Below are 18,970 nucleotides of genomic sequence, written 5' to 3' on the forward strand. Positions count from 1 at the left end.
CCTCCAACCTGAGTCTGTTGGCTCATCACAGACTCTATTTCTATTCCAAACACCCCTTAGGAATTTGACACTGGGAAACAAATTGATGGCAGTAATGGTCCTTGGGCAACATGGTCTTTCAAGAATTGCTACAAAGGCTCATCGGGATCCAAGTGCCTCAGGTTAAAACTAACTGAAGGAAGCAAAACACATCTCCATTCCCACTGAAATAACTACCAGCCTTGCTGATGCCCTAGCAACACTGGATGGCCATTTCACTTGGAGCTCCTTCTGGAAATGAGGTGCTGCTTGGTGGAATGGCAAGAAACGATGTACAAGATAGAGTTTAAAGTCATAAGTACGCTTACATTAACACTGCAATGAAATAACTGTGAAAATCCCCTAGTCGCCACACTCTGGCGCCTGTTCAGGTACACTGAGGGAGAATTTAGCATGGCCAATACACTTAACCAGCATGTCTTTCGGACTGTGGGAGGAAACCGGAGCACCCGGAGGAAACCCATGCAGACACGGGGAGAACGTGCAGACTCCGCACCGACAGTGGCCCAAGCCAGGAGTCGAACCCGGGTCCCTGGCGCTGTGAGGCCGCAGTGTTAACACTGTGCCATCATGCCGCCACTCACCCCACACGGCTGTTTAGATGAGTGGCTGAGTCCTACCTTAATAATCCCCAACCCTTGCAAGTTGTGCTCTGGTGGAACATGCTCAGGGCTCCAACTGGATGGAATTCCAACCCTTTATTTTGCTGCTTTTTAAAATCTCTCCCAGGGAAGTTAATGATTTAGTAACAGTATCTGAACCACTGAATGCTGATCCGAATCCTCATCAGTTAGTGAATAAACTTGTGTGATCTCTGCTTCTGCAGAGATGTTGCCTAAAATGAGCGCGGGCAGCGTTAACTGGACATCACGGCACAGCAGGAAACGGTCAAAGATTCAGAAATCATTTCTATCCAGCTGGTGGCCTTGACAATAGATAATTGGATCTCTCAATGGAAAACAAATGTTGCTGACGCTGAAATGAATGCGTTTATTTCAGCTTAGAGACTGGCTCCACCCCCTTAATGATAATTAATCAGTTCCCAGGCTGCACCAGCATTGGCTGAGGTGACGCACATTGTCACACGTGACTTAATGCCCACTGGTGCAAGAAAAGTGTCCAGTGATCTAAAGTCTTTCTCCCCGTGCCTGGGAAATGAACTCAAGAAAGTGTCTAGACCGAATGTGTAAATAGATACAAGGAAAGGTTCAGTGCAGGAAAACCCAGTGAGATCGTTTTGACCAGAGCTGATTGTGGAAAACAGGAAACATTGGTTTATTTGATGTGGAGATGCCGGCGTTGGACTGGGGTGGGCACAATAAGAAGTCTCACGACACCAGGTTAAAGTCCAACAGGTTTGTTTGGAATCACGAGCTTTTGGAGCACTGCTCCTTCGGATGAGGGAGCAGCGCTTCGAAGGGCTCGTGCGGGGCACTGCTAATGAAGGGCTCCTGATTCCAAATAAACCTTTTGGACTTTAACCTGGCGTTGTGAGAATTCTTACTTGGTTTATTTGGCTATTTTATCCGTCTATGTCAAAACGGCTGAATCGATTTCGTCCATTGGATACTCAAACTAGCGCCAACATGTGATTTGACCGGTGGAGCATGGAAAAAACTGTCAGCATGTTTCATTGCAACCCAGCCACAGAACATCGAACAGTGCAGCACAGGAACAGACCCTTCAGCCCAGGGTGTTGTCCTGAACATGACGCCAAATTAAACTACACCTTTATCGAACCAGCAGATGAGCTATGCACCTTCACCCAAAACATACAAGAGACATCCCATTTGCGACGCTCAACTCACACCCCCCCCCCCCCCCCCCCCCCAGGAATCGGGCAGGTACTCTTTCTGCGTCTGCACCCTTGAATGGCTGCAGCACAGGAGGCCATTTGCCCATCATGGCCATGTCTGCTCTTTGCAAGTGCGACCTACTCCCATTCCCCTGCCTTTTCCACGTACCCTTGCAAATATTTGATTTTCAGATAATTATCCAATGCTCATTTGAGTGCCTCGATTTAATCTCCCCTCACCACATGCTCAGGCAGTACAGGCCTGGTCCAAACTGCTCATCACATGAACCATTTTTCCTCATGTCACCATCGCTTCTTCTGTCAATCACCTGAAGTCAGTGTCATCTGGTTTTGAGTCCTTCCACTGATGGGAACAATTGTTTCCCCATCTACCCAGGGGTGGCATCGTGGTATTGTCACTGGACTAACAATCCAGAGACCCAGGATAATACTCTGGGGACCCGGGTTCGAATCCAACCTCGGCAGATGGTGGAATTTGAATTCAATAAAAAATATCTGGAATTAAGAATCTCCTGATGACCATGAACCCATTGTCGATTATCGCAAAAAACCCATCTGGTTCACTGATGTCCTTGAGGGAAGGAAATCTGCCAACCTTACACAGTCTGCCCTACATGTGACTCTACATGTGATTTTTACAGATGGCATGGTGGCACAGCGGTTAGCACAGCTGCCTCACAGCGCCAGAGACCCGGGTTCAATTCCAGCCTTGGGTCACAATCTGTATGAGTCTGCATGTTCTCCCCGTGTCTGCGTGGGTTTCCTCCGGGTGCTCCGGTTTCATCCCACAGTCCAAAGATGCGTGGGTTAGGCTGATTGGCCATACTAAATTGTCCCTAGTGTCAGGGGGATTAGCTAGGGTAAATAAGGGTTACGGGAATGGGGCCTGGGTGGGATTGTGGTCGGTACAGACTTGATAGGCCGAATGGCCTCCTTCTGCACTGTATGGATTCCATGATATTGTCAGGTAGGTGCCAGTGTTGTAGCTGTAGTGGAAGAGGGATTGATTAGGGGCAGGGCCAGTTCTGGGAGCTGTGCAACATGAAATCAAAACCAAGGTTGCGCAAAGTTTATTGAGAGACAAGATGATAAGGATATCACCTTATTTCCAGCCTCCAGTGTAAATGAGGCTCCTTTGTAAACGTTCATTGTTTCAAATCAATAATGCAATCTTTTGACGGTGACCTTAAGTATGTTTCACAATAGTAAGTCAAAGATCTTTCACTGCCGAGGTTGTCTGGAGCTCTACCACAATTAACAAGAAGTTTTCAATACACCAGTGAGCTACTGAAAACATCAACAAGAAGTTCCATCTAATGGTATTATTAATAACGTAAGGATCCATGCATCAAGGAAACTTCAATTAACACAAAGGAACCCAGAATCCCAGTGCTTAGAAACATCTCCACTTTCCCCAGTAAAAGATTTACAAGGGTACAATTAACTCTGTGGCAATTTATGGACCATGTGACCAGCATCCATTCATTGCCAAACAGTTACAAACCCCCCAGGTATAAGTAGACACGCAAAAGGTTTCAACACCCACTATCACCTTTAGAATACTATCGTTTTTGCCATCTATCACATCCAATAGAAGACTGAAGTTCTTCAACTACCTGAAACACTTCAAAGGTTGGTATTTCAAAAAGTTGGAATGATGTGGAGTTGCCGGCGTTGGACTGGGGTGGGCACAGTAAGAAGTATCACAATGCCAGGTTAAACTCCAACAAGTTCATTTAGTATCATGAGCTTTCGTAGCACTGCTCCTTCATCAGGTGAATGGAGAGTAGGGTTCAGAAACAGGGCGTATACAGACAGAGACTCAATTGCAAGATAATGGTTGGAATGCGAGTCTGAACAGGGAAATTTGGAAGCATGCTGAATGCAATTGAATGGCTGATGCAAACAATTCTAGCTGTAAATCTCGGGGCTACAATCAGCTGTTCCTCTGATATGTTGCTTGCGATAATGTTGGTTCGCCGCTGCTGACTTGCATGATTTAAGTCAGGTCAATTTCACCTTGCTAATTGTGGTCTGCAGCTTCAGGTCAGTCTGACTCAGACATTTCAGCTTTCAACCAGCCTTAGACATTGTAAAGAAGTGGCTGAAAGTTCTATGATTCTGACACGAAGCCTCAGCATGGAAGAAATTAGAAACAGATGAATTTGCTGAATGTCCCCATTAGCTGGTGTTGCAAGGGCAGAGGGACACAGATTTAGACTTTTTGACCAAAGATGCCAGAAGAAGAAGAACCTATTTTATGCAGTTTCGTGGCAATGACCTGGGACCGGCTGCAGAGGAGGGAGGTGGAAGCAGAGACGAGGAACGTTAGGTAGGCATTTGCAAAGATAGACTTGCAGGGTACAGGGATGGAGTGGGGAAGGGGGCTGTTTGGATTTCTCTACAAAGAGACAGCATGGAGAAGATGGGCCAAATAGCCTCCCTCTGGGCTGCAATGGCTCATCGGCTATTGAGGGTGGGATTTTCTGGCCTGGCCCACCAGCGGGTCCCGCCAATGTCAATGGACTTTTGGTGGACTCTTGGCTTCCACTGTATCGGGACCCACCACGCCAGTGCAGGAAAATCCCAACCCAATACTCTATTAATGCCGTGTAATGAAACTATTTTAGATATCACAGTGACAGAATAAAGCAGCAAAATGGATTGCGGGCTTCCCAGTTTGATGCTGATGATGATTCTATGCAGTACACAATTCTCCAATGGTAAGTAAAGCACTTCCAATCACTTTATTTTTAATACGTTCGGATGTTATCACCTGTGTAACACGTAATGTTTATCAGCTCAGTCTCCAGGCAGATGTCAATGCCACAAGCCAGTAAAGTCCGTGAAGCCCAGGCAGATTGCGACCTACTCAATTACTCGCCCGACTGTCAACTGCAACGCCTATGAAATTCGGTGAGTCCCAGAGTATACACGAGAACATCACCTATTAAAACACCTGTCCCCTGGAGAATGGAGTAACCTTGCTGCAATGTAAATTAATAGTCAGATGTTGGGCGGCATCAGTAGCACAGTGGTTAGCACTGCTGCTTTACAGCTCCAGGGTCCTGGGTTCGATTCCCGGCTCGGGTCACTGTCTGTGTGGAGTTTGCACATTCTCCCCGTGTCTGCGTGGGTTTCCTCCGGGTGCTCCGGTTTCCTCCCACAGTCCAAAGATGTGCGGGTTAGGTTGATTGGCCATGCTAAAATTGCCCCTTAGTGTCCTGAGATGCGTAGGTTAGAGGGGTTAGCGGGTAAATATGTAGGGATATGGGGGTAGGGCCTGGGTGGGATTGTGGTTGGTGCAGACTCGATGGGCCAAATGGCCTCTTTCTGCAATGTAGGGTTTCTATGATTCTATGACGAGCAGAGTAGTCTCCTTCTATACTGTAGGGTTTCTATGATGTCTGTTAGTCATATTCAAATGGTTTGAATTATGAGATGTTTTCAAGCTTTAACACGAGATGCATGTGAACATTTGATACATTACCTTAGAAATTTTTGAAAATTTTACGCGGTGACACGGTGGCGCAGTGGTTAGCTCTGCTGCCTCACAGCGACAGGGACTCGGGTTCAATTCCAGTCTCAGGAGACTGTCTGTGTGGAGTTTGCACATTCTCCCCATATCTGCGTGGGTTTCCTCCGGGTGCTCCGGTTTCCTCCCACAGTCCAAAAAGGACGTGCTGGTTTGGTTAGGTGCATTGGCCGTGCTAAGTTGCCCCTTAGTGTCAGGGGGATTAGCTAGGGTAAATGCATGGGGCTATGGGGTGAGATTGTGCAGGCTCGATGGGCCAAATGATGGCCTCCTTCTGCACACTAGGGATTCTGTGATTGGAGCAACAAGGTCCAGAGCCCGAGTGTCCAGGCGCGTTCTGATTGCCCCACCATACTAAAATGGTTGGGTTTGAGTTTCTGCTTGGGGCAGTGATATACGCCAATTTTGAAAATGTTTCCCCCCCCACCCCAACAGGAGTTTCCAGCCAGATTAATTTATATAATTGCTGAACACAAAGTCAGCTGAGGGCAGTGTTTTCAAAAATTTATTTTAAAAATACGTACTTAAAATACATATAGTTAAGAGTTGTAAACTTGGTGCAGTTTGATTCATACAGCTAGAAATGGGTTGGTCACAAAAATTAAGCATTTAATCAGTGCTGACACCACCTGTGAGTAATGCAATTTTAACTGACCTGAAAATGGCTTTTCAAAAATATACAGAGGGCGGGAGTTTCCGGCTGCACTGGCCCCCAGGTCAGCAAATCCCGCCTGAGGTCAACGGACGTTTGCATGGTCTGCCCCCTGCCCACTACGATTTCCCTGGCACGCAGGACAGGAAAATTCCACCCAGAATCATTTTGTAGCAATGCTTGGTTAATATAATCAGTAAATTACATTTCTTTTTAATTCATTTGTGGGACATGGGCGTCACTGGTTGGCCAGCATTTATTGGAGGGCAGTTGAGAGTCAACCACATTGCTGTGGCTCTGGAGTCACATAGAATCATAGAAACCCTACAGTGCAGAAGGAGCCCATTCGGCCCATCGAGTCTGCACCGACCACAATCCCACCCAGGCCCTACCCCCCACATATTTACCCGCTAATCCCTCCAACCTACGCATCTCAGGACTCTAAGGGGCAATTTTTAACCTGGCCAATCAACCTAACCCGCACATCTTTGACTGTGGGAGGAAACCGGAGCACCCGGAGGAAACCCACGCAGACACGAGGAGAATGTGCAAACTCCACACAGACAGTGACCCAAGCCGGGAATCGAACCCAGGACCCTGGAGCTGTGAAGCAGCAGTGCTAACCACTGTGCTACCGTGCCGCCCATGTAGGCCAGACCGGGTAAGGACGGCAGATTTCCTTCCCTACAGGATATTAATGAACCAGATGAGGTTTTACGACAATCGGCAATCTTTTCATGGTCATCAGTAGATTCTTAATTCCAGGTATTTTTGATCGAATTCAAATTCCACCATCTGCCGTGGTGGGATTTGAACCCAGGTCCCCAGAACATTAGCTGAGTGTCTGGATTGATAGTCTAGCAATAATACCACTAGGCCATCGCCTCTCCCACTTTTAAAGCCTTGCCAATTATTGTTTTTTTGCACCCAAAAGAACAATCTTGATTTTTACAGCCTCCTCCGAGGCTTGAAACATGCTGAAGGTTGAAGCATCTGCAATGATCTTCAGCCAAAAGTGCCGAGTGAATGATCCAAATCAGCCTCCTCCGAAGGCATCACACATTGTCAGTCTTCAGCCAATTTGATTCACTCTGCGTGGTATCAGGAAATGGCCGAAGGCGTTGTATACGGAGAACATCCTGGCAAAAATACAAAAGACTTGTGCTCCAAGACTTGCTGAATCCCAAACCAAGCTGTTCCAGTGCAGCAACAACACCCAGATATGTGGAAATTTGCCCAGGCATGTCCTGTACATAAAAAAAACAGGATATATCTAACACGCCCATCAGCCTTACAAAAGTATGAGAACACGTACCAACCGACTCAAGAATAGCTTCTTCCCTGCTGCCATCAGGTTTTTAAATGGACCTACCTTGCATTTAGTTGATTTTTCTCCACACCCTAGCTATGATTGTAACACTACATTCTGCACTCTCTCCTTCCCTTCTCTATGAACAGTATGCTTTGTCTTTTTAGCATGCAAGAAATAATACTTTTCACTGTATACTAATACATGTGACAATAATAAATCAAATCAAATTGTATTGTTTCTTGTGCGCTTTACAGACAAAACATACCATTCATAGAGTACATTGGGGACAAGGCAAAGGATAGGGTGCAGAATGTAGTGCTGCAGTTACAAGTGGGGTGAAGAGAAAGATTAGCTTAATATATGATAGGACAATTCAGAAGTCTGATGGCAGCAGGGAAGAAGCTGTTCTTGAGTTGGTTGGTACATGTTCTCAGACTTTAGTATCTTTTTCCCGATGGAAGAAGGTGGAAGAGAGAACGTCCAGGGTGCGTGGGATCCTTGATTATGCTGGTTGCTTTCCTGAGGCAGCGGGAAGTGTAGAAAGAGTCAGTGGATGGGAGGCTGGTTTGCGTGATGGACTGGACTTCGTTCACAACCCTTTGTAGTTTATTGCGGCCTTGGGCAGAGCAGGAGCCATACCAAGTTGTGTTACATCCAGAAAGGATGCTTTCTATGGTGCATCTGTAAAAGTTGGTGTGAGTCATAACGGACATGCCAAATTTCCTTAGCCTCCTGACAAAATAGAGGCGTTGATGGGCTTTCTTAACTATAGCGAGTCTACTCTGGATCATCAGTAGAGTGATGGGAGGGCATTATCAAGCTATCATTTGTTTAGCAATAATCTGCTTACAGAAGCTTGGTTTGGATTTCACCAGGATCACTCAGCTCCTGACCTCATTACAACCTTGGTTCGAAAATAGACAAAAGCACTGAACTCCAGTGGAGAGGTGAGAGTGACTGCCCTTGACATCAAGACAGCATTTGACCCAATATGGCATCCAGGAGCCATATCAAAACTGGAGTCAATGGGAATCGGGGGAAATCTCTCCGCTGGTTGGAGTCATTCCTGGCACAGAGGAAGATGGTTGTGTTGGTTGGAGGTCAATCATTTGAGTTCTAGGACACCACTGCAGGAGTTCCTCAGGGTAGTGTCCTAGGCCCAACCATCTTCATCTGCTTCATCAATGTCCTTCCTTCCAAGGTCAAAAGTGGGGATGTTTGGTTATGATTGCACAATGTTCAGCACCATTCGCGACTCCTCAGATACTGAAGCAGTCCATGTCCAAATACAGCAAGACCTGGACAGTATCCAGGCTTGGGCTGACAAGTAGTAACTAACATTCACGCTACACAAGTGCCAGGCAATGATCATCTCCAACAAGAGAGAAATTAACCATCACCCCTTGACATTCAATGGCATTACCATCGCTGAATCCCCCACTTTCAACATCCTGGGTGTTATCATTGACCAGAAAATGAACTAGACTATTATATAAATACCGTGATTACAAGCACAAGTTAGAGGCTGGGAATTCTTTGGCAAGTAATCCACCCCCCGGCTCCCCAAAGCTATTTATAAGATACTATCTATAAGATGCACTGCAGCAATTCAGCAAGACTGCTTTGACAGGACCTTCCAAACCCATGACCACTTCCACCTAGAAGGACAAGGGCAGCAGATACATGGGAACACCACCACCTGCAGGTTCCCCTTCAAACCACTCACCATCCTAACTTGGCAACTATATCGCTGTTCCTTCACTGTCGCTGGGTCAAAATCCTGGAACCCCTTCCCTAACAGCACTGTGGGTGTACCTACACCACATGGACAGCAGCGCTTCAAGAAGTCGGCTCACCATCACCTTCTCCAATTAGGGACGAGAGATAAATGGCCGACATGGTGGCACAGTGGTTAGCACTGCTGCTTCACAACGCTAGGGACCCGGGTTCAATTCCGGTCTTGGGTGACTGCCTGTGTGGAATTTTCACATTTTCCCCATGTTTGCGTGGGTTTCCTCCGGGTGCTCCGGTTTCCTTCCACAGTCCAAAGATGTGCGGGTCAGGTTGACTGGCCGTAGTAAATTGTCCCTTAGTGTCAGGGGGACTAGCAGGGTAAATAAGTGGAGTTATGGGGATGGGGTGGGATTGGGCTCGGTGCAGACTTGATGGGCCAAATGGCCTCCTTCTGCACTGTAGGGATTCTATGATTCCAAATGCTGGCCCAGCCAGCGACACCCATTTCATGAATAAAACAAAATTTGAGAAACTTCCCAGTGATGTTTAATTCACCTTGGGGCAGGGCCAGTTTTGTGCATAGGCCCTGTTTTGCAACACAATGCTTGCTAAACTAGTGTAAAAGATCGCAAAACCTGAAGTTGCACTGAACATTATTTACGGTCTGGTCCATTTTGGCTGGTGTTGAAGAGCGGAAACTCTGCCCCAGGGTGAACTCTGCTTCAGGGAGTCACCGAGCAGAAAGAGGAACCTCCTGTAGTGCTCTGTGGTCCGTGCTTCTGAGCGGATTCAGAGTCATGACACAGCAAACGTGACAGGCAAGTTGCTGTGGTGTGGTTGCTTGACAAATACCGAATGATGCATCAGCACACATCCTAATAAAGATTCCCGTGATTGAGCACTCACTCACGGATTAGGAATCTGACTCAGATTATCCATAAGGGCGTCCAGTATGAAAGAAGTTAGACATATTACTGGAGCCTGAGATTTAGCTTCAAAGATCCGACCATCTAAGGATGAAGGAAGAAAGGCATTGTCCCCAACTTGCTGCTCAGTACTTAATGTTCTCCAAGCAGCAGGAACCAAAATCGGTCTTCCTCCCTCCTTTCTTTGTCTCCCATCATGTCATCTTCGTAAAAATGCACACAATCTCCCTTCTCAATTTCAGTAAACTTCTCCAGGGAGAACCTTTCACTACAGACAGAAAATGTGTGCTTAAACTCATGTAGACTGTAGTGACGGCACGGTAGCGCAGTGGTTAGCACTGCTGCTTCACAGCTCCAGGGTCCTGGGTTCGATTCCCGGCTCGGGTCACTGTCTGTGTGGAGTTTGCACATTCTCCTCGTGTCTGCGTGGGTTTCCTCCGGGTGCTCCGGTTTCCTCCCACAGTCCAAAGATGTGCGGGTTAGGTTGATTGGCCAGGTTAAAAATTGCCCCTTAGAATCCTGAGATGCGTAGGGTAGAGGGATTAGCGGGTAAATATGTGGGGGTAGGGCCTAGGTGGGATTGTGGTCGGTGCAGACTCGATGGGCCGAATGGCCTCCTTCTGCACTGTAGGGTTTCTATGATTCTATGATTCAAGATGGCAGCTCACCACCATCTTCTCGAGGGCAGTTAGAGATGGGCAATAGGAATGCTGGTTTCGACATCCACATCCCATGAAAGAATTTTTAAAAAAACAGAACAATTTTTTCATCATTGGGCTGAACTTTCTGTCACTATTTTTGAAGGGATGTTAACCAAAGCAAAGGAAAAAATAATGTTTTTTTCCCAAGTAAACACAAAACAGCCAATTGGTTAAAATTCAGGTTTGAATTGATTTGAGGACTAGCGCATACTGTTCGCGATTTCATTGAAACCATAGAATCCCTACAGTGCAGAAGGAGGTCATTCGGCCCATCGAGTTTGCACTGACAACAATCCCACTCCAGGCCCTATCCTCACAACCCTGATCGGTAAGGGAATTAGGGGATATGAGGAGCGGGCGGGTAAGTGGAACTGATCCACTTCAGATCAGCCATGATCTTATTGAATGGCGGGGCAGTCTCAAGGGGCTAGATGGCCTACTCCTGCTCCTATTTCTTATGTTCTTATTGTTCTTAACCCCACACATTTACGCCACTAATCGTTCTAACCTACACAACCTGGGACAAGAGGCAATTTTGCATGGCTGATCAACCTAATCCGCACATATTTGGACTGTGGAAGGAAACCGGAGCACCCGGAGGAGACCCACGCCAACACAGGGAGTATGGGCAAACTCCACACAGATAGTGACTCAAGCCTGGAATCGAACCCGGGTCCCTAGCGCTGTGAGACAGTGGTGCTAACCCACTATGCCACCCTGCCGGTTTTTTTCATTCATTACACATTTTTATCGTCGTTGATAAACAAGGCGCTTTCCATTTTTGCCCACTTCATTCCAATCGCGACCGAGAAATTCAAACTTCATTTACACGCTTGGGTTACATTTGTTAGAGCCTTTCTTGAAAAGCGCCACTGTGTAAGTTAATGGAACAAAGGTTTTGCCACCTGCGAAAGCGATAGAGCTTTAGTGGGCTGCTGTGAATGAACAAATTGCTTGTGATAATCTGAGATAAATCTCGAATGTACCTTTATATAACCCAATTAGACGACCGGAAAGTTCCTGCAGTCTTTCCACCAAGCAATGATCATAACTTGAAGCAAGAAATAAAAACAAAACACTGTAAATCAGCCACTCATGGTGCATTTTCTTCCAGGATTTGGTTGAAGGGTGAAAAAACAGCATCTTGCCTTGATCCATATGTACCACTGGCAAAGACATTGCTATCCTGTATGCAAAGGTAAGTAGAGGAGATTTTCTTTGTTATGGCATGTTAAAGATCTGATTTACTACAAATAATAAAACATCATTAATAAATGAAAGTGAAGATAACACGGCACGGCAGCACAGTGGTTAGCACTGCTGCCTCACAGCACCAGGGACCCGGGTTCAATTCCGGCCTTGGGTGACTGCCTGTGTGGAGTCTGCACGTTCTCCCTGTGCCTGAGTGGGTTCCCTCCGGGTGCTCCGGTTTCCTCCCACACTCCGAAGATGTGCGGGTTAGGTGCATTGGCCATGCTAAATTGCCCCTTAGTGTCCAAAGAAGTGTAGATCAGGTGCATTGGCCATGCTAAATTGCCTGTCAGTCTCCCAGGATGTGTAAGTTAGCTGGATTGTCCATGCTAAATTGCCCCTTAGAGTCTCAAGATGTGCGTTTAGGTGGATTAGCCATGCTAAATTACCCTTTAGTGTCCAAAAATATGTCGGTTGGGTAGATTGGCCATGGTAAATTGCCCCTCAGTGTCCCAAGATGTGCAGGTTAGGTGGATTAATCATGGTAAATTGCCCCTTAATATTCAGGGATGTGTAGGTTAGATAGATTCGTCATGGTGAATGTGTGGGGTTATAGGGATCGGGCAGGAGGGCGTAGGCCCGGGTAAGATGCTCTTTCGGATAGTGCAGACCCAATGGACCGAATGGCCTCCCTCTGCACTGCAGGGAATTCTATGGTTCTATGACATTATATTTCCACAGTGCAAAGTGCTAATAATTCATTCTATTAGTTTTGATTTAGATTATTGAAAACAAGCCCATTGTGTAGATCAGAATTTACAAAGGATGTAATTCTCTTGCTCATTATTAAACATAGCCTAACAGAAACAGGCCATTCGGCCCATCAGGATCCCACTGCCGTTATTTTCCGTGAATTATGCGAGACGCTGCCTAGGTTATCCGCATGTTCCTACTCATACCCCACACCATTTACCATTCCTCCTTTATAAGCAAATAATTCCGTTCTAAAACAATTTATGACATTTATAGAGTCATAGAGGTTTACAGCATGGAAACAGGTCCTTTGGCCCAACTTGTCCATGCCGCCCCGAAGCTAATCCCAATTGCCCGCATTTGGCCCATATCCCTCTGTACTCATCGTACCCATGTAACTATCTAAATGCTTTTTAAAAGATAAAATTGTACCCGCCTCTACTACTACCTCTGGCAGCTTGTTCCAGACACTCACCACCCTTTGTGTGAAAAAATTGCCCGTCTGGACACTTTGGTATCTCTCCCCTCTCACCTTAAACCTATGCCCTGTAGTTTTAGACTTCCCTACCTTTGGGAAAAGATAACAATAACAAGTTGTGGCAAAGAATCCCATGTTCTAATCAGCCCCTCTGTAAAGGGGGTTGTATGAAAGGGAAGAATTAAAGATATACTAACTACCCTTGTGACAATGTTAAACATTAAACTCTTCTGACTTGCTTGCTTCGCAATCAGGTCATAGAATCATAGAATCCCTACAGTGCAGAAGGAGGCCATTAGGCCCATTGATTCTGCACCAACCACAATCCCACACAGCCCCTATTCCCGTAATCCCACATATTTACCCTGTTAATCCCACTGACACTAGGGTCAATTTAGCATGGCCAGTGCCCCTAACCCGCACCTCTTTGGGCTGTGGGAGGAAACTGGAGCACCCGCAGGAAACCCACGCAGACACAGGGAGAATGTGCAAACTCCACACAGACAGTGACCCGAGGCTGGAATTGAACTCGGGATCCTGGCGATGTGAGGCAGCTGTGTCACCGTGCCGCCCTCTAAGGTCCTTCGAAGCTTCAATGACAATCTGCTAATATTGCAGCAACAGAACAGAACTTCAATTGTTTTCTCCCTGAAATTGTCAGCTGTCTGTATTTGGCCAGATCGGATTCAATGACCTAACGTGCTAGCGTTTGTAGGAAGTGGTGCTTACGCATTGATATTCCAGGCAAAGATCTACTCTTGAAGGGGAAATGATTTGGTACTGTGGAATTTTCTGTTTTGACAAGTGTGTTTTTATCTGGATCGGATTGGATGAGTGCAACTGTTGGGGAAACCACAGCACAGAGCCCCCTAAAAATAGCAAATGGTTAACCACCAGGGATAGAGCTCTCCCAAGATCCTGCCAGTGAGTTCTACGGCGGGTGGGGGGTCCCTCTTCACCCTCAGGAGGCCCAACCTCTTTCTTCAACAGTGGCGCAGTGATATTGAACACATTTTCCAAGATGGCAACCGGACACAAGGGCAGACTACACCCCATCAGGCCCTGCCCTGCCAATGAATACAGAGTAAAACGCCCAGGTGCATAATTAATGAGATCAGGGCCGGAAGATTTAGTGTGTTTTCCTGCCGGCCACCGCAACACGAAACACTCAATGTCCCCGCCCCGCCACGGGATTTAGTCTCAACATGGGAGAATTCAACATGGGATGAGCGGCACGGTGGCACAGTGGTTGGCACTGCTGCCTCACGGCGCCAGGGGCCTGAATTCGATTCCCGGCTTGGGTCAGTGTCTGTGTGGAGTTTGCACCTTCTTCCCACGTCTGCGTGGGTTTCCTCCGGGTGCTCCGGTTTCCTCCCGCAGTCCGAAAGATGTGCTGGTTGGGCGCATTGGCCGTGGTAAATTCTCCCTCAGTGTACCCGAACAGGCGCCGGAGTGTGGCAACTCAGGAATTTTCACAGTAACTTCATTGAGGTGTTAATGTAAGCCTACTTGCGACACCAATAAATAAATTTTAAAAACATCTATCCTCCTTGTCTCAACCAAAGCTCAACAATTAGGCTTTTAAGTCCCATTCCATTAAGACACAAAACTGACTTAAAAATTGTCTTAAAATTCACCATGAAGAATACACTCGTGCAGGGTTCTTCTTTGTACAGTGTCCCATACAAGACAGTAAGCAGGCAATGAGTCTTCCCACGAAAGAATGAGGTGATGAACTGCTTTGAGATACTTGCTCAACCATCAGCTATTCAGCAGTCATCTAGATGGCCTTTGAGTTAATCTTATTGGCAATTTACAGGAACACAGCCTTGAATTCTGGAAACTTGACCCCTTGCGTTTTGTAAAGCCAGTAATTAAAATTAATCTTTTTTGGGGATCAACACTGAAGCTACGGATGGTTGTTCTGTCTTGTGTTAGCTGAGGGACGCCAAAAACCTCCGTCCACTTCCACGGCTGGGAAGCAGCCCCGCTTGATCGGTGCCACATCTACAAACATCCTCCCCCTCCACCACTGACGCTCAGTAGCAGCAGTGTGTACCATCTACAAGATGCACTGCAGCAATTCACCAAAGATCCTTAGATAGCACCTTCCAAACCTACCACCACCTGCAAGTTCCCCTCCAAGCCACTCACCATCCTGACTTGGAAATATATCGCCGTTCCTTCGCAGTCGCTGGGTCAAAATCCTGGAATTCCCTCCCGAACGGCATTGTGGGTCAACCCACAGCGCGTGGACTGCAGCGATTCAAGAAGGCAGCTCACCACCACCTTCTCAAGGGCAACTAGGGATGGGCAATAAATGCTGGCCAGCCAGCGACGCCCATGCCCCACAAATGAATAAAAAGCAAATTCTCCTGTGCCGTTGCAGTGAATGGAATGTCAAATTCTCTGTTCTCACTGGCAGCGGGCGGGTAGGAACAAGATCAGAGAATCCTGCTCATAATGTACCCAAACAGGTGCCGGAGTGTGGCGACTAGAGGATGTCCACAGTAACTTCATTGCAGTGTTAATGTAAGCCTACTCGTGACTAATAAATAAACTTTAACTTTACATTAAAGGATCAGATATGAAAATCAAATGTTATCAAACTTGTCGAAAACACACAATAGGGAGGGGACTAAAGACTTAGAGTTTTTGTCACACTGGCTAATTACAGCATGGTGGCACAGTGGTGAGCACTGCTGCCTCACAGTGCCAGGGACCCAGGTTCAATTCCAGCCTCGGGTCACTGTCTGTGTGGAGTTTGCATGTTCTCCCCATGTCCGCGTGGGTTTCCTCCGGGTGCTCCGGTTTCCTCCCACAGTCCAAAGATGTGCGGGTTAGGTTGATTGGCCATGCTAAAAAGTTGCCCCTTAGTGTCCTGAGATGCGTAGGTTTAGCGTGTAAATATGTAGGGATATGGGGGGTAGGGCCTGGCTGGGATTGTGGTCGGTGCAGACTCGATGGGCCAAATGGCCTCTTTCTGCACTGTAGGGTTTCTATGATTCTATGAAGTCTGCACCGACCACAATCCTACCCAGACCCTATTCCCGTCACCCCACATATTCACCCTGCTAGTCCCCCTGACTCTAAGGGTCAATTTAGCATGGCCAATCCACCTAACCTGCACATCTTTGGACTGTGGGAGGAAACCGGAGCACCCGGAGGAAACCCACGCAGACACGGGGAGAATGTGCAAACTCCACACAGACAGTGACCCGAGGGCGGAATTGAACCCGAGTCCCTGGCGCTGTGAGGCAGCAGTGCTAACCAATGTGCAACCCTACTGATTAATAGTTGGAATAGATTAATGTGTTTTTTTTTATTCATTCGTGAGATGTGGGCGTCGCTGACTGGTCAGCATTTATTGCCCATCCCTAGTTGCCCTTGTCAATTGGTCAACACTGTAGGGGTAATTGCAATAGCACTAATGCTGAGAGGAGAGGGCTTCAACACAATGGTCGCAGTTTGGCAGCCCAAGCTTACATCTAGCCCAGCAAATTGTTCCTGTGTACACGACCAATACATATATATAAAAAAGACTAAACCCATCATTTATCTCATCCCTGTCTGATACATGTTTCTAGCCAGCAACAACACTTCACCCAATGAACCCTGACATTCCAAATCATCCCTTTCAACAAATCCTCCATTTTATACTCAGTGGAGTTCTCCGACTTGTGCAGGAAGCTGTGTGAACTATTATTTATCCGGTGTTGTTGCAAGGTCATATTATAATTGAGTGAGAAGAGCCATTCACCTCTTCGTTTTTCTATCAAGAAAGACCCCAAAGTCAATTTATTCCACACATTTTCCCTGTGAGACTCTATTCCACACACACATCACTCTTTGTGCGATGAAAATCTTTCTGATCTAAATCCTCATTTGTCTTTCACTAGTTTGAACCCAACCCCCCTTCCTTGTGACGCTGTCAATTCAATTTTCCAACTTCACCACTTTCCATTCCTTTCAATATCTTGTCTACCTCAAGATCTGAAAGAACATCCCATCCAGGCCCACTCCTCTGTCTATCCCCATAACCCTGTGCATTTACCATGGCCAATTCCCCTAACCTGCACACCTTGGGATACTAAGGGGCAATTTAGCATGGCCTATCCACCTAACCTGCACATCTTGGAACACTAAGGGGCAGTTTACCATGGCCAATTCCCCTAACCTGCACACCTTGGGGCACTAAGGGGCAATTTAGCATGGCCTATCCACCTAACCTGCACATCTTTGGACACTAAGGGACAATTTACCATGGCCAATCTCCCTAACCTGCACATCTTGGAACACTAAGGGGCAGTTTACCATGGCCAATTCCCCTAACCTACCCATTTTGGGACACGAAGGAGTGATTTAGAATGGCTAGTCCACCTAACCCGCACATCTTTGGACTGTGAGAGGAAACCGGAGCACCCAGAGGAAACCCACGCAGACACGGGGAGAATGTGCAGACTCCACACAGGCAGTCACCCAAGGCCGGAATCAAACCCGGGTCCCTGGCACTGTGAGGCAGCAGTGCTAACCACTGTGCCACCGTGCTGCCCATAGTTCAAACTTGCGTTGATCTCTGCTTTGCTATAGTTGGAGATAATGAGAGACAGTCGAGCAAAACACTTCAGTCATGTTCCATTCTGGAGGATCACTTGTGAAACCCACAAAAATTTCTGTCGCAAACGGTCTAATCTGTTGTTGTGCGGTCGCTGAAGAATGGTTCTTAAGCATTCCAATGTTTGTTTCAGGTATGGGTACAACGCAGGCCATGTGGAGATATGCCTCTGCAAGCACAAAAATTACACAAATCCAATGAAGTGCCGTCAGCGGTTTCGTGGTTCGCATATCATGCTGAGGTCTCTGGATAAATAGAGACAATGGATGCTTTGGTATCAAACCAACATGGATCTGATGGGCTGAGTGGCCAGTTTCTGTGCTACATAAATTCCACGCCACTAACCTTTCATTAATTAATGCCTTCCGTTCATTTACAATAATTACTGGAAATGTATATCGCCAGTGATCCGCAAATTATCTCTCAAGCAGCTTTTGATGCGATATCATAATCTCAATACAAATGTAATCCTTATCAATTGCACTTCACCTACAGCAGCTATTAGTGACCTCGGACTCTGAGACTTTATCACACTTTTTGATGCACTGAAATCGCTCCAGGTTACGATTCCAATTTCCATGTTGAACTGGTGGGTGGGGTTTACAATTATAAATGACACACATCCTCTGAAATTAAACATTTTATATAAAATAAATTGGTACCTATTCTTAAAACTAATGCCAGTTCATCCAAATTAGCCAGTTACTTAGCTCATTCACGCGTCTGCGACCTTGCTGGAGTGGAAAGCAAGGCTGCGTTCCAAGTGCTATTGTTTTGGCAAATGTAATTCAAGTGTTTTGCAATGTTGAAGCAGAGTAAAGTGGAAATTGAATGGATGTATTTTCAGTGCCTTGCACTCATTTCTAACTATTCTTGGCTGCCGATGGAACACACACTTGTATCCAAAGCTGTTCTGAATTCAGCACGGTGCGCACGGTGGCTAGCACTGCTGCCTCACAGCGCCAGGGTACCGGGTTCGATTCCCGGCTCGGGTCACTGTCTGTGTGGAGTTTGCACTTCCTCCCAGTGTCTGCGTGGGTTTCCTCCGGGTGCTCCGGTTTCCTCCCACAGTCCAAAGACGTGCAGATTAGGTGCATTGGCCGTGGTAAATTCTCCCTCAGTGTACCCGAACAGGTGCCGGAGTGTGGCGACGAGGGGATTTTCACAGTAACTTCATTACAGTGTTAATGTGAGCCTACTTGTGACTAATAAATAAAC

At 46.8% G+C, this 18,970-nt stretch overlaps 2 protein-coding genes across 6 annotated transcripts in view; one reads left to right on the plus strand and one right to left on the minus strand.

Moving 5' to 3' along the window:
* rassf4a (Ras association domain family member 4a) overlaps positions 1-18,970 on the minus strand; it is a 305,015-nt gene that overhangs the window by 121,208 nt on the left and 164,837 nt on the right. The gene's annotated exons all lie outside the window — the stretch shown is intronic.
* LOC144480288 (C-X-C motif chemokine 11-like) lies at positions 3,375-18,587 on the plus strand. The gene is made up of 5 exons (XM_078199634.1): positions 3,375-3,487; positions 4,486-4,578; positions 4,657-4,771; positions 11,830-11,913; positions 17,886-18,587. The coding sequence occupies exons 2-5, from the start codon at positions 4,515-4,517 to the stop codon at positions 18,007-18,009; spliced, it is 387 nt and encodes a 128-aa protein (XP_078055760.1). The 5' UTR covers positions 3,375-3,487; positions 4,486-4,514; the 3' UTR covers positions 18,010-18,587.

The sequence above is a fragment of the Mustelus asterias genome, chromosome 28, assembly GCF_964213995.1.
Source record: "Mustelus asterias chromosome 28, sMusAst1.hap1.1, whole genome shotgun sequence".
Classification (NCBI taxonomy): domain Eukaryota; kingdom Metazoa; phylum Chordata; class Chondrichthyes; order Carcharhiniformes; family Triakidae; genus Mustelus; species Mustelus asterias.